We start from the raw sequence: 15004 nt of genomic DNA, 5'->3' as shown, positions 1-15004 counted from the left end.
TGCATTCCCGCCACCCCATTTCTCGCCACCCTCTTGTTTTTTGGCCTCTCCCGCTTACCCTTCTTGTATGAATTCGCTAAAACATCTTAGGAGATCGTGAAAGCAGCACTGTTACTGAGAGGATGTGTGCATGCCTTTAGCCTTTTTTTTATGTTTGCTTCCTGCACTCCAGTTTCACAGGCAGTGAGTGTCCAGGCTGCAAAGTGGGTATTTCAGAGGCCTTCGTTCTCATTGTCACAATAAGCCAGTGATTTTTAACCGCTGTGCTATGAGAATTTTTTAAATGGGCAAGACCTGACTATTTAGTCACGGGCAACAACCTCTTTTCTTTTCCCTTAGGTTGTCAAGTAAAAAAAAAAAATGACAGCGGCCAACACAAGAGCCGTTTGGTGTGAATGAATCAAAGTTACACGAATTTTGGGGCAGATCAGCCGGAAATACATATTTTTTTGGTGCACCGCACAATTTCGGTAATTTATGTGTGCCGTGAGATAAAAAAGGTTGAACATCACTGCTGTTACGCTATGAAACTCTCAATTCTTCAGTCTGTAGGCCAGCAAACACATTTTAAGATGCTTGTTCTTTGAATGATCTGCTCTTAACTCCTTGACCCCGTGTCCAGGTGGGTGTTTTACACCGTGTGGAAGAAAGCGACACCGTGAAGATCAGCTGCCCCTAATCATGTGTGCTTACGAATAGCCTTCCTGAGCACCATGCGCTGTACACGACATCCAAACAAGGCAGGCAATTGATTGTGAATCCCTCCCAAGTTTTCTTGTTTAATTATTATTTTTAATTTAAAAAGGCAAATGGAAAATGTATATTTTGATGAACTAGGGTGTTATTTTTTGAAAGTCAACTGAAGGATGATTAGATAGCATAGCAAAAGGCCGCTCAATGCACTGAACCCCTAGAATGTGATTTTCACTGCTTGTTTTCCTCCCCTGTGTGGGCTGGTTTTGTTTTTATTTTCGTAGACTTTGAACTTGGTTGTTTGGAAGAATGAACATCATTGCTTTGTTCTGGAGGGGAGTTCTTGCTGGTGTTTCTTTCCCCCAAAATTGACTTAGATGATTAAAATTTGGTGCTTACACGAAAGTTACAAAATAATTAGAAATGCTTTGATTAAAATTACAAATGAGAAATTTCATGTGTCAGTTCTTTTATTTCAGTTAGGTCCCCTCTTTCTATCTTCTGACCACACCACACAGTACAGAGGTGTCTCCTGGTCTTTTTTCAGTTCTCTTTCTGTCACTTGGTACCATTTATCTTCTTTACAACAGGATGGCCTTAGGCCCTTTCTTGAACAGTAGTAATGACTTCCACCTACCATTCTGGTAAATGATACACACAACCTATTCCATTCACCAATGGTTCATTATAAAAGTGACCCGAGGAGAAGGAAAGATTTGGCCTCACTGTAAAGTTGAAAGTCACACATTTATTTCTGTTCCCCCTCTTACTGGTGTGTTAGATGTGGAAATAATGATCATTTTGGATCACTCCTGTGAAGCTTAGAAGATTTTGGGATGCACAAATAGATGATAGTATGTAGAGAGGCCTGCAACAAGAGCAACTGAAACTCACCCAAGGAAATGTTTCTAACTATCAGCTTGGTGTAGTGTATTTGTGCAAAACAACCCACATCAAAGGTAAGGCCGTACTGATGTGCATTGTTAGATAGCACTGGGTTATTCTGTTACTTTTTCACACAAGGTTTCTGCCTTATCAATGGAAAGAGTTCATTTATGGTGAACTTTCAGTAAGCAAAGCATTAAAAATGAAACATTCACTGTCTCTTTTGAGATAGAGTTAGGGGCAACCTAGAACAGTCCTCTTCCCAAGATAGGTTCATCTAGCAGATTGTCTTTAACTATGAGTATATGCCTACTTTTTTCTTCTTTTATTGGATTGGCATGGAAGAAGAAACAACATAGGAGTTGAAATCATGTTGGAGCTAGATTGTCTTTCGACGAATATTTTTTCTTAGGCATAGAAGTTAAAAATGGCATTGGTGGACATTGAGAATCCTAACCACACTCCAAATGCTTCTATAATGCTTTACAAAGGCTCTATAAACTGTAAGATTAAAAAATAATGGTAGTACTACTGTTAGAACACTGTTTGGGGTGTCTAGAACTGGATGTTTTACATTTTAGAGAAACCAAGTACCTCTGTCAGGAGATAGTATTTACTAATATGTGGGCATGGCTTTATGCTTAAAGACTAGCTTGAGGCCAGGGCTAAATCCACTGGTGAATATGGTGGCACACAGGTCCTGCCAAGAGCTGAGAGTTAGAAATGAGGTGGATCAGGTTGTGCCAGACCATGGAAGGATGCATTCAGGGGAGAGGGGGGAATGTAGTGGTGGGAGGGAGAATGGCATGGAAAGCAATGTTTTTAATTTGGGTGATAATGGTAAATGCTGACCTTACTACCCACTTTGTATTGGAGAAAGGACGGTGCCTGATTGTTTTTGAACATTTTTGTAATTGTTTTAAAAGTTATGCAGATTCTGAATTCTGATGATTAAAAACAACCTCTCCTTTTACTGCATTTTAAAGGAAATGGGATAAGGTGTAAGCACTGTTTCACTTTAATGGTTATAGTGTTATTGTCTCCCTTATAATCTAAAATGAGGATAGCCCTGGCTGGTGTAGCTCAGTGGATTGAGCGCAGGCCTGCAAGCCACATGATCGCGGTTCGATTCCCAGTCAGGGCACATGCCTGGGTTGCAGGCCAGTTCCCAGCAGGGGATGCACAAAAGGCAACCATACATTGATATTTCTTTCCCTCTCTCCTTCCCTTCCCCTCTAAACATAAATAAATAAAATCTTAAAAAAAAGATTTTATTCATTTATCTTTAGAGGGGAGGGAGAGAGGGAGAGAAACATCAATGTATGGTTGCCTTTTGTGCATCCCCTGCTGGTAGTTGGCCTGCAAGGAACTGGCCTGCAACCCAGGCATGTGCCCTGACTGGGAATCGAACCGCGATCCTCTGGTTCTCAGGCCCGTGGTCAGTCCACTGAGCTACACCAGCCAGGGCTCTAAATGAATAAAATCTTTTAAAAAATTAATAATAAAATAAAATAAGGACAAGCTGCAGTATCGTGTAGCCCCCCCTTTAAAACACAAGACAAATATGGCTGTAGTTTAAGTTCTGTTCAACTCATCAGCAGATAAAAACCCGGAAACTGATTGAATATTTTCAGAAAGTGGTTGATGGTGATGTGACTGGGCTGGAGCAGTGCTGATATTAAAAATGCGCTATTGCTTCCTGTACAGTGCGCTAGTCCCCTCCTTTGCATTAGAGTTATTGTTTGCATTTGTCTCGATAAATGTATAAATTTCATTCTGTTCCCATGATTCGTGGGACCAGGTGAAGGAGGTGCATGAGCGGTGTTACATAGCATTGGCTTGTCTGTGATGCGCTATAGCAGTGCTGCTGGAAGTGGTGAAGTCCTTCAATTGCTTTCTAAACACTTTTTTTACTTTTGAATTTTTTTAAAAAAGATATTGTTTATTTTTAGAGAGGGGGAGGGAGGGAGAAAGAGAGGGAGAGAAGAATCAGTGTGTGGTTACCTCTTATGCACCCCCTACCGGGGACCTGGCCTGCAATCCAGGCACGTGCTTTGACTGGGAATTGAACCAGCGAGCCTTTGGTTCGCAGGCCGGCACTCAATCCACTGAGCCACACCAGCCAGGGCTCCTTCTGAACATTTTTTGCTCCTGACAAGGCTTTCTCCGTGAAGGAAGCAGTTCATTCATTGATGTGGTGGCTCAAGCTGCTTATCCAGTCTTAGAATAGCACTTTGCCATTGGGCCGCATTATTTGATAGGAGCTGCTGTGTGGCTTTGAAGAAACAGCTCCTTCTGTTGCCCTGTTGCTGAGTATCTTCTTTGGTAGGAAATAATCTTTTTTATTGCTGTGCTTTCGGTTAATAAAGCACTTTACATTTTCTTCCTCAGCCTTAAAATAGCTTTGCGATTTCAGTGTTAATATTAACACCGAAATACAGGGTAATAATACTCTGTTAATACAGAGTAGGCCAGCAGTCAGACTTTACAGTATGCCTGGGGCCCCTTGCCTAGTAACCATTCAAGTCTAGGTTCTAGCATTTGGAATTTGCTATCTGAAAGCGGACATCAGGGATTCTTACCTGTTTTTGCACCCTGAACTTGTTTGGCAGCCTGGTGAAACCTGTGAGCCCCTCTTCAGAAACATGGTTTTCAATACATGAAGTGGAAGTAATTATAAGGAAACAAGTTACATGGTTCTTCAAAAACTTATGATTTAATATTTGGTTTAATAACTTGTTACACAGCTGGATCTAGTGGTGGATAGAATACTGTGGTTTTGAAGTAGTAATTAGCACAGATATTTATTAATATCTGATTAATATTAATCTGCACCAACTGAAATGTAATAACACATCTGATTTCTATTGATAAAGTCATAGATACTGACAGTACTAACATGTATTACCACCTACGTTCATGTTTAAAGGATATGCAACTTTTCAGTTTTAGGAGTTAGTGAAAATGAAGATAGAAATGGTTTCCCATCCAAGTTTAGGGACACAATAGAATTCTGTCTATGGGCCTCCGGTTAGGAACACGTGACCTACAGTTTTTGCTTTTATTGTATTTAGGTGGTGGGGAAGGGTAGCTGGGTCCTTTTCACCCTGATGTCAGAGCCTCAAATCGGTACTGGCAGATCCGTTTTCCTCAGCCAGAACCATTTAAAATCTCAATTAGCTAGTGTGGCCATTCGACTGATTCCTGCTTTACTCATTATTTTAAAAAAGTGAGAAAGAGATCACGGGCAAGAAAATAGTCCAGAGCTTTTGGAAAGCTATTGTGAGTACTCTTGGGTGTGATTTCCCTGGGAAATCATGATAAATGTGACTGGACAGGTAGGCTCATCTCCTGCAGTGGGATCCCGGAGACGCCCTGGCCAGCTCATTGATGCCCATGGTGTGCTCGGACGGCATCCACTGGTGTGGTGGTGGTTTTGGTGTGTGATTCCTTTGTAATGAAGCATTAGGGAACGGACGCCTCTGCAACTTTGCACAACAGTATAACGAAATAAATGTCCGGGGCTCTTGCAGGTAAGGCAGACGGAACAAGCCTGGTCTATTTTGACAGAAGCACTCCAATTTCCGGAGAGGAACAGCCTAGAGAGAAAAGCCCGGGATCGTTTTGTTTAACACTCTGTGCGTGTAGCAGATACTTTGGAGTTTAAGTGCACTGTAAAAAGCAGTTCTCAGAATTATATTTTCCAAGTGGGACATGGAGAAAGCAGACTGATGTGAAAAAAATAACAAGGATGGGCATGTTCAACCAGGAAACCAGTCTATGATGATAAAGGGAGATGTCTCCACGTCTTCACGCATCAAGGAGGGAGAATGTCCATCCCGCACCCTACCAGGTCTGTGCTCCCGCTGTGAGTGAAAGTACAGTGCTGCTGAAAGGGGTCCTCTTCACTTTGATCTGTCTTTTGGGTTCCTTCTTGGTGCCCCTAAAGCCTGAAGAGGAGGAGAAACTCGGGTGTGGAACACTCACACTGGGAAACCAGAAGTATAGGATCTGCAGCCATTTTGGTGTCAGCCATTTCTGTGAGTCTTCTAAGATTTTATTTGTTTTATTTTTAGAGAGGGAAAGGAAGGGAGAAAGAGAGAGAAACATCCTTGTGTGGTTGCCTCTTGTACGCCCCCACTACGGACCTGGCTGGCAACCCAGGCATGTGCCCTGACTGGGAATCGAACCAGCGACTGGTTTGTAGGCCAGTGCTCAGTCCACTGAGCCACACCAGCCAGGGCTGCATAGAATTCTTATACATGGTCTGCATTTTGGTCCCTGCCAGCCTATAGGGGACTGTGGCCTGGGTTTGCATACCACCCCATGCAGTTCAGGCAATAAGGCCACTGATCCTGTCTGCTTGAGGGACATAAGATAGCAAGAGACTCTGATCCTGGCTGCTTGTACTTAGTTTGATGAGCCTGGCCTTTGGCTCCAGCTGAGTAAATCCAGAAAGGTCTATGCACTGAACTAATTTGGCATACTAATGATTTGTAAACCCTTGAAAGAATGGGAAGTCATGAGGGTGTATGGGAAACATATACAAATAAATGGGGGACACATAAAGCAATAAAGTGCTTAATTACCATAGAATGCTTGATTAATAAGTAGTTAAGGGGGAGTTGAAAAATTCACATCTTGCAATTATAGGGAAGACTAAATCAGGCAAGAATCATCCACCGATGAAAAATCTTGGAAATTTTGAGGAGCATTTTTAATGTGGCTTTAAATCTTCCACAGATTACTTTTATGAGTTGTGTATCAGTTCCTTATTGCTGCTCAAACAAACTTAACCACAGTTCCATAAACAACATGAATTCTCTTACTGTTCTGGAGGTCAGAAGTCTGAAAACACCCTTGCACAGCTCAAACCAAGGTGTATGGGGCTGGTTCTAAGGAAGAATCCGTTTCCTGCCTTTTGTAGCTTCTAGAGATTGCCTACATTTGGGGGCTCTCTTCCTCTTCACTCTCACAGCCAGCAGTATAGCATCTTCCAGTCTCTGCCTCCACTGCCTCCATTGCCTTCTCTCTTTGACCCCTCTGCATCCCTGTTGTAAGGCCTCCTGAGGATGCCGTTGGGCCCACCTGGATGGTCCACGATAATCTTCCCCAATTCAACATTCTCAACGACAGCTGCAAAGTTCCTTTGGCAATATAAGGTACATACAAAGTTCTGGAATTATGGTATGGTGTGGACATTCTTAGGGGGCCATTATTCATACACTCAAGGTTGCATGAATAATGCATCCTTATTCAAGATGCACCCATTGCAAGAGAAAAATTTATAGTGGAGAGATTGTGCAGTACTTTGACCACGTGATCAAGGTCAACAAACAGCAGGTGGACATCATGCCTCCTGCACTCTGAGAAGGGCCCATCACCACCATCTAGGCAGTATCTGGTAAGTTTATCATGTAAAGTGACAAACACGAACAGTAGGGTTTTTTTTTTAAAGATTTTATTTATTTTTAGAGTGAGAAGGGAAGAAAAGAAGGGAAACATCAGTGTGAGAGACAAACATCAATTGGTTGCCTGTCGCATGTGCCCCAACTGGACCTGGCCTGTATCCCAGGCATGTGCTGTGACTGGGAATCGAACTTACTGACACTTTGCTCCATAGGACAATGCCCAACAAAGTGAGCCACACCAGTCGGGACCAGGAATGGAAGTTTTGATACCAGTATTGTATCAATATTCAATTCACTGAGATACTTATTGCAACTTGGTGAGTTTGAAATTATTGTTAAACATTGAGAAATACAAGGCAGCCCTGGCTGGTGTGGTTCAGTGAATTGAGTGCCAACCTGTGAACCAAAAAGGGTTGCTGGTTCGATTCCCAGTCAGGGCATATGCCTGGGTTGTGGGCCAGGTCCCCAGTAGGGGGTGTGTGAGAGACAACCACACATGGATGTTTCTCTCTTTCTCCCTTCTCTCTCTAAAAATAAATAAAGTCTTAGAAAAAAATATGAGGGAGGAATGCTTTGAACACAATTGGTTTCCTGTTTGTCTGACGGACATAAGGGCAAATTTTTGGACACAGAATCAAAAACCTAACAGGAATAAAGTTCAAAGGACCTGCATGGCACCTAAAGAAGCATGTGCTGCTTTCAGGATCTAGCGCAGGAGACCGTAAAATGTGATGTTCGTGAGGCAGAAGTTCTAGCAGCTAAATCATGTCTTTGAGGCTTTCTGAGAGAGTCTGCTCCACAAAGGAAAAACTGTTAGTGCCGAGGCAGGGGCCGCAGGACATCATGGATGTTCTGGGGGTGGGGCTTAACCCAGGATATCTGCTGGTACAGATAAAGGGAGATGCCACCAAGAGTAGGAGGGTGGTGTGGCAGTTGGCTCTGTCCACACTTGGGTTCTTGGGGGTCCTGCTGGCTTAGAAACAAAAGGCCTGTGGCAAAAGCTGTTGCTTTGAAGACCCCACTGTTCCTTTGCTGCTGTTAGATGTTTGCTAAGACACTGCAGAGCATGAGGGGTTTGTTATTTCGTTTTCCTTTCCCCGTGTACTCCGTGGCAGAAGAGGAATGGAAGGCGAGACTGGGCTAGAAGCCCCCTCCCTTTTTTAATTTTAATTTCAGGCAAAGAGCCCTGTATTGTAATCTTTTAAATTTGAAAATGGGATCACATTAAAAAGCTGGGTTTTTTTAAAGTTTTGTGTTTATTTATCTTTTAGAGGGGAAGGGAAGGAGAGAAGGAGAGAAATATCAGTGTATGGTTGCCTCTTGTGAGTCCCCTGCTGAGAACTGGCCTGCAACCCAGGCATGTGCCCTGACTGGGAATTGAACCACGATCATCTGGTTCACAGGCCTGCGCTCAATCCACTGAGCTACACCAGCCAGGGCTAAAAAGCTGTTTGATTAGGTTTTTTTTTTAGAAGATTGGCTGACAACTTTAGAAGTTTCAGTTGGAACAGTAGTTGCCCTGCTCTTTAGAAATAAGAATAGGAACCAGGACAGTGCTTCTCAAACTTGAGTGCGTAGAGGGAGTACCTGAGGACCTTAGAATAATCTGATGCGGTAGGTCTGGGCCAGGGCTCGGTAGGTCTGGGGCAGGGCTCAGGGCTCAGCATTTCTGACTGATCAGCTGACATTGTTGCTGACGGTCTCTGGACCACACCTTGACTAGTACTGAGCTAGAGTGCTAAGTGAGAAATCAGATGGGTGCATTGCAGGAAAATGCAGAGAGCTGTTGCAGGAACCGCTGCTTGAATTGAAAAGTTTTAAATATCAACTTAGTGTTACGAGCGGCCTCAAAATCAATAGATGTCGCCCTAGTAATTGTTAAAATGACTTCCTGTTTAATTCCCAAAGGTTTGAAATGTTGGCATAGGTTTTGTTTAAAAGGCAATTGGATTTTTAACCTCCCAGTACTCACCCAGAGGTGTTTATACCCCCAGCATTTGAAAAATGACAAAGCTGGTGGTGGGTGGAACCAGTTAGTGGAGACTTTGAAGCAATGAACAGTGTGGAAATTTTGGGAGAATTCCTGCAATTCTGAAAGGATACCGAGACCTTGTTCAGTGTGCAGACGTTGCCTTGATAGTTAAAAGGTTCTAAACACAAGGAGGTTATACTTTTTTGAAAAAGATTTGATTCATTTTTAGAGAGAGGGGAAGGCAGGGAGAAAGGGAGAGAAACATCAATGTGGTTGCCTCTCGAGCTCCCCCTACTGGGGACCTGGCCTGAAACCTGTGCCTGTGCTCAGAATGGGAATCAGGCTGGCCACCCTTTGTTTGGTTCACAGGCTGGCATTCAATCCACTGAGAGACACCAGCCAAGGTGGATTATGCTTTTGATTCACCTAAACATGCAATTTACTGAAGCCTGAATTGTGCTTTGACTTCACAGGTTTAGGTAAGTTTGTTTATTTCCGTGGAGAGTAAAACTGGAACAAATTTCATTTTGTGCCTGGGTCTTTTTCAAATTTATTCCAAGTACAAAGAATAATAAGGAGGAGGATTAGAGGTTTCATGATTCAGTTTTGAGAATGTACTAAAACAGCTTTTAGTAGCAGTTCTAGGCCAGTTTTGCTGCAGCCTCTGAAGGGGTCAAAGAAGACAATGAGATACATTCAAGTCAATGTATGAGGAAAAAACATGTGGGCGGCGTCTTTAACTGCAAAAAAGTAAGCAGCATAAAACACCAACCCAAAGTAGCAGGGTACCATCAGGGCTGCTGGAAATAGAAGTATGAAGGAGTAAATGTAAACTTGCCAAGGCGAAGGCTATAAAGAAGGCACACATGTTTTAGTTAGGGGATGGGGAGGGGTGGAGCTGATTTACTACAAGTGCTTTGTAAAACAGCAAACATTTAGAAGAAGACAGCAAGACCTAATATTTATCTGTACTGCAGCTATGTGGAAAGATAAACCCAGGTTTTCCCATTAACCAAAAGGCCATTAGGTCCTTCCAGTCTTGTTTCTCCCCTACTGGGAAAACATCTGGGATAGTGTTAGGGTTGAATTGCCACACCCCTCCCCCGCCCCCCCCCCCGAAAGTTGAAGCCCCAACCCCCAGTACCTGTGACTGTGACCCTATTTAGAAATAGGGTCGTTGCAGATCAAGTGAAGGAGTTCTCCTTAGGGAGGGGCCTTATCCAGTATGACTGGTACAAAAGGAAATTTGAACTCAGAAACCCATATAATGTGAATATACAGGGGGAACGCCATCCTACAAGCCAAGAAATGCCTGAGGACAAAGGCCTGGAACAAATCTTCACAGCCCTCAAAGGAGCCAACCCTGCTGACACCTTGATCTCAGGCCTCTGGCCTCCACAACTGAGAAAACACATTTCTGTTGTTTAAGCGGCCTAGTTGGTGGTGCTTTCTTACAGCAGCCCCGGGAAACGAATACAGATGGTCTTCAAAATAGCAGATGGAGGAGGGTTTATCTGTTAGCTGTTATTGTGATCATACTATATATAACAAGCAAACCTGAGAGCTCTTATTATCTTATTCAGATAGCTTAGATCAATTTCTCAGTTAAGTAGCTTAGATCGGCAACTGTTCATTTCTCTTTCACCTGTCTGTGGGTTGGCTCTGCTGGGCTTTCCTGCAAGCTGTGTGTTGGGTCTGAGTCTGCTTCACATGTCTCTCAACCTCCTCGGAGCAGTGGCTACCTGAGACATGTTACGCAGAAAGTCGGGAGTGCAGGAGGGCAAGCACGATGATGCAGGTACATCTCCAGCCCCTTTCTCTGCCATGTCTGTCACTGTCCCATCAGCCGAAGCACGTTGCACTGCCAAGCCTGAGGCAGAGAGGCAAGGAAGTCCACTCTGTCAGTGAGGCCATAGTCAGGATATGAATGACAGGGGAATGAAGAATTGGGAACAGTCATTCAATCTAACACATTTCGCTTCAGAACTTGATGTAAAATTCAAGAAGTACTTATGGCCCCCTCTTCAGAATTCATGGTGTTTAAGGAAAGAGGAAATGGTCTTATTCAGAGAGAGCAACAGAAATTGTCTACCCTGACTGTGACAAATGGGAGAAGACAGAGTCTTAGAGCCCTTTGTCACACTTTTCAGTGGAGCAGTCAATAAATGGCCTCTTGCCCTGGCTGGTGTAGCTCAGTGGATTGAGTGCGGGCCTGTGAACCAAAGGATCGCAGTTCGATTCCGTCAGGGCACATGCCTGGGTTGCAGGCCAGTTTCCAGCAGGGAACGCAAGAGAGGCAACCATACATTGACTGATATTTCTCTCCCTCTCTCCTTCCCTTCCCCTCTAAAGACAAATAAAATCTTTTTTAAAAAATGGCTGCTTATTAGCAAAGAGATGGTGCAAATCTGAAGGAAGTAACCCAAAGCACTGACAGATACCTCATAAGTAAAACGGAGCTTCGAATTGCGTATGCAGCCTACACTGGTATGAGATGCCAAAGGTCGTGGCTTCCTGGAAGGAGCACCGTTTTGGAAACTTAGGAAAGGTGTCATTTGGTGAACACACTCTTGGTAATTAGGGACCCTGAAACACAAGACTGAATTACAAGTCAAGAGTTACAAGGCAGCATTGTTCCTCCTTTCCTTGCTTTTAGTAGCGTGATCGAGAATGGCTTGAGAAACCATCCTAAACTTCCAGGCATAAAAGTCCATAGTGCTTCACAAGTACTTAGTGATGCTACAGTATAACAGGGCAAACAATGCCAACTCCTGCAAATGCTACTTCACTGGACGCAGGATATAAAAGTTTTTTTGAGCGTAGGCTCTGGGCTCAAACCACTGGCTGCGAAGCCTGGTTCCGCCACTTCCTGGCTCTGGGATCTTGGCCCTCTGTTTCTGCTTCTGTAAAGAGGGCTAATAATGACCCCTCTGTCTTAGTCTTTTCGGGCTGATCTAACAGAACAGCATAAATGGGTGGCTTATGCACAGTAGATGTTTATTGCTCACAGCTCACAGGAGGCTGGAAGTCTGAGATCTAGGTGCTGTATCTGGTGAGAGCCTTTTTCCTGCTTGATAAATGGTGTCTTCTCCCTGCACCTATGTGGTGGAAGGGTTGAAGGAGCTCTCTGTGGTCTCTCTTATAAGGGCACTAATCCTGTTCTTGAGGGCTACGATGCACCCTTTTGACTCAGTCACCTCCCAAGGGCCCCGCCTCCTAATGCCATCACATTGGCGGTTAGCATTTCAACATACGAACACAGAGGAACAGAAGAACTCAATGTACAGCAATCTCCCCGTGGATTATGAGGAACAAATGATATAGTCTATGCTTAGATTGATGTCTGGCACAGAGTAAGTGCTCCAACGTGAGCTCTTATTATTTACCAGCAAGTATCACATTCCGAAATGGAGTTAGGTGAAATTAGAATTTATACTAGTGCAGCCAGACTCTAGTATTCTGAGTCACTGCTACCTGTGAAAGAAATCAGCTGGTAGGTTCTTAAAGATTGTTGTTAAATGCCATGCCCTTTTCAGTCTTTACATTCACAAGGAACAATGATACGGAATTGGCTTTATGTAATTTTTAAAAACCTACTAGTTTAATTCTCCCAAATGCTCATTTCCCCCCCCCCAATTTCTCCATATGTCTTCAAGGTAACTGGTATATTAAGTGATAATTAGATGGGACCAGTAAAGAGGTTAGATGTTCTTTAATTCTTTAAAATATTTTATTTGTGTATTTATTTTTAGAAAGAGGGGAAAGGAGGGAGAAAGTGAAGGAGAGAAACATCAATGTGTGGGTTGCCTCTCATGTAGCCCCCACTGGGGACCTGGCCCGCAACCCAGGCATGTGCCCTGACTGGGAATCGAACTGGCGACCCTTTGGTTCACAGGCTGGCACTCAGTCCACTGAGCCACACCAGCCAAGGTAAGGTTAGACGTTCTTGATATGTTCTGGAAGGATTCCTGTAAGTGGGGTTTCGGTGATTTTTCATTTGTGTGTTAAAATTGGTTAAGGTTGGATATTTATGTTACATAAGCTCTTGGAGAGCAGGGACTGTGCCCTCTTGAGCTTTGCATCCTCAGACTTTACCAGGCACACAGTTAGTACCTAATAAAGAGAATGAACTATAAAGGATCAAAGTCATACTGCGAAGTATGCATCATGAAAAAGGTAACATCGGGCAGTTTGGGTTTTGAAAACCTAGTAATGTACAAAGGACTTAGGCCATTCAACATACCAGTAAGAATAGTAAGTGATTTATGTTTTAACTCAGCCCTGTGAAAAATATTAATAACCATAAAATGATAGCCAGCTTCTCTTTCATGGAATGAATGCATTTAACCAAGCTGAAACCCGCAGGCCTTCAAAATTTAGAAGACTAATGTCAACATCTTCTTGGAAGAATAAGAATGCTCCAATAAATGCTACCAGGAAAAAAAAAAAAACAATGCAGAAGTTGGAAAATGTTCTCATAACTGTAGGTTTTTGTTATGCTCCAAAGAGCTCCTTTAAAAAATCACCCCTTTAAAACATCACTGCATGTGAAGGGCTAATAAACAAAAGCTGTCAGAAGTTAGAAGGGCACTTGGCAAAGTGTGTTAGAGGCGACCTACAACTGTATCCTTTTTCTTATCTGCTACCCACACTACTTGACTCCAGGCCTTAATTTGCATTTCCTTTAGAAATAGCCACCTCCTGGTAGACTCATTAAAAACAAACCCCCCAGCTCTTCCAGTACCTTCCCACATGTTTGCTTCTCTAGGCTTCAGCTTTATTAGATGTTGCCAAATTGCTTCCCAAAGTGGTGTACCAGTTTATACACTTCTAATCAGGGCATGAGAGCTGAAGTCGCTCCATTGCCAATACTTGGCATTGTTAGACTTGAAACTGTTTGCCTGTCTGGGGGTGTGAAACGGCCAGTTCTTGTGGTTTAAATTTTCATTCACCTGATTACCAATGAGGTTGGGCACATTTTTATAAGTTACTTGGCCAGCCACTCTTCCTATTTGGAAAAATGCCTGTCTTCTGTCCATTGCCTGTTGAGCTTTTGTTTTCTAATTGATCTATTGTGTGTGTATCTTCAGGATAGTAATCCCCTGTGGCTGACTTGTTACAAGTATCTACTCCCAGACTGTGTGTTTGAGATCTTTTTCAGAAGCATTTTGTTTTAATTATATTTTATAACCATCAGGAGACTAGCTTTGGCTGCGCTTTGTCTTTTCATTTATTAATGGTATTTTTGGATGCACATGAGTTTTTAATTTAAATATAGTCAGATCTGTCAGTCTGTTTCCTGTATGGTTTGGGTTTATTGTGTCCATTTTAGAAACCTTTTCCTAGCCTAATTTTCCCTTAAATTAGTATTTTTTCAGTATTTTACACTTTTACTTGTCATAATTAGGTCTTTCACTTATCTGGCATTCCCTCCTACCCCTTTTTATTTGGTAGGATGTGAGGAAGGGTTTGGTTTTGTTTTTCATTTTTGTTTTTGGCTGTAAGGGAAGTTTTTCCCAATGTGATCACCACTTGTCCCAATACCCTTGATTCAATTGTCCATTCGTTCCCCAATGATTGGAAACGCATTTGTTGTTCGACATTAAATTATTCATTTATTCATGGGCCTGTTTCTGGGACAACAGATTTTTTGCACTTGGAGAAGGTGATGGTGAATGGGAGCTGTGTGCCAAAAATGTACTTTAAAAAAGATATACAGATGGCCACGGAATTTCAGTGGATTACACAGGGTCTAGCAGAAGTGATGCCTGATTGAATGTGGTAGGTAGGGTAGTAATATGGGTGTAATAATGTATAGTTTTAATTTGAACATTTTACCTAAAAATGTCATATGATGTGCTTGAGTGTGATATTGTTATGTTACAGAATGACATGCTTGTGATTTTGTAATAAAAGAGTTTGTAATAAAAAAGGATGTTATTTGTGCTGGATCCCTGTATTTTTATCTTACAACATTATTACAAAAAGGAAAAAGATGATCGCAATTTAGATGAAATTTTTTCTGGTGTCCCACTATATAATT

The 15004-nt window shown here is 42.7% G+C and overlaps 1 protein-coding gene across 2 annotated transcripts in view; it reads left to right on the top strand.

Annotated features, from left to right (window-relative positions):
• The window catches only part of SMS (spermine synthase), an 86811-nt gene extending 85666 nt beyond the window's left edge, over nucleotides 1–1145 (top strand). For both annotated transcript variants that reach the window (XM_037046231.1, XM_037046232.1), the window contains one exon: nucleotides 623–1145. In XM_037046231.1, the coding sequence (XP_036902126.1) occupies nucleotides 623–662 (40 nt within the window). In that variant the 3' untranslated portion in view covers nucleotides 663–1145. The remainder of the gene's footprint in view (nucleotides 1–622) is intronic.
• Nucleotides 1146–15004: the final 13859 nt, after the last annotated feature.

The sequence above is a fragment of the Sturnira hondurensis genome, unplaced genomic scaffold, assembly GCF_014824575.4.
Source record: "Sturnira hondurensis isolate 20B ecotype Veracruz unplaced genomic scaffold, ASM1482457v3 Scaffold0005220, whole genome shotgun sequence".
In the NCBI taxonomy this organism is placed as follows: Eukaryota; Metazoa; Chordata; class Mammalia; order Chiroptera; family Phyllostomidae; genus Sturnira; species Sturnira hondurensis.
This window is presented reverse-complemented; position numbering and strand designations above follow the sequence as displayed.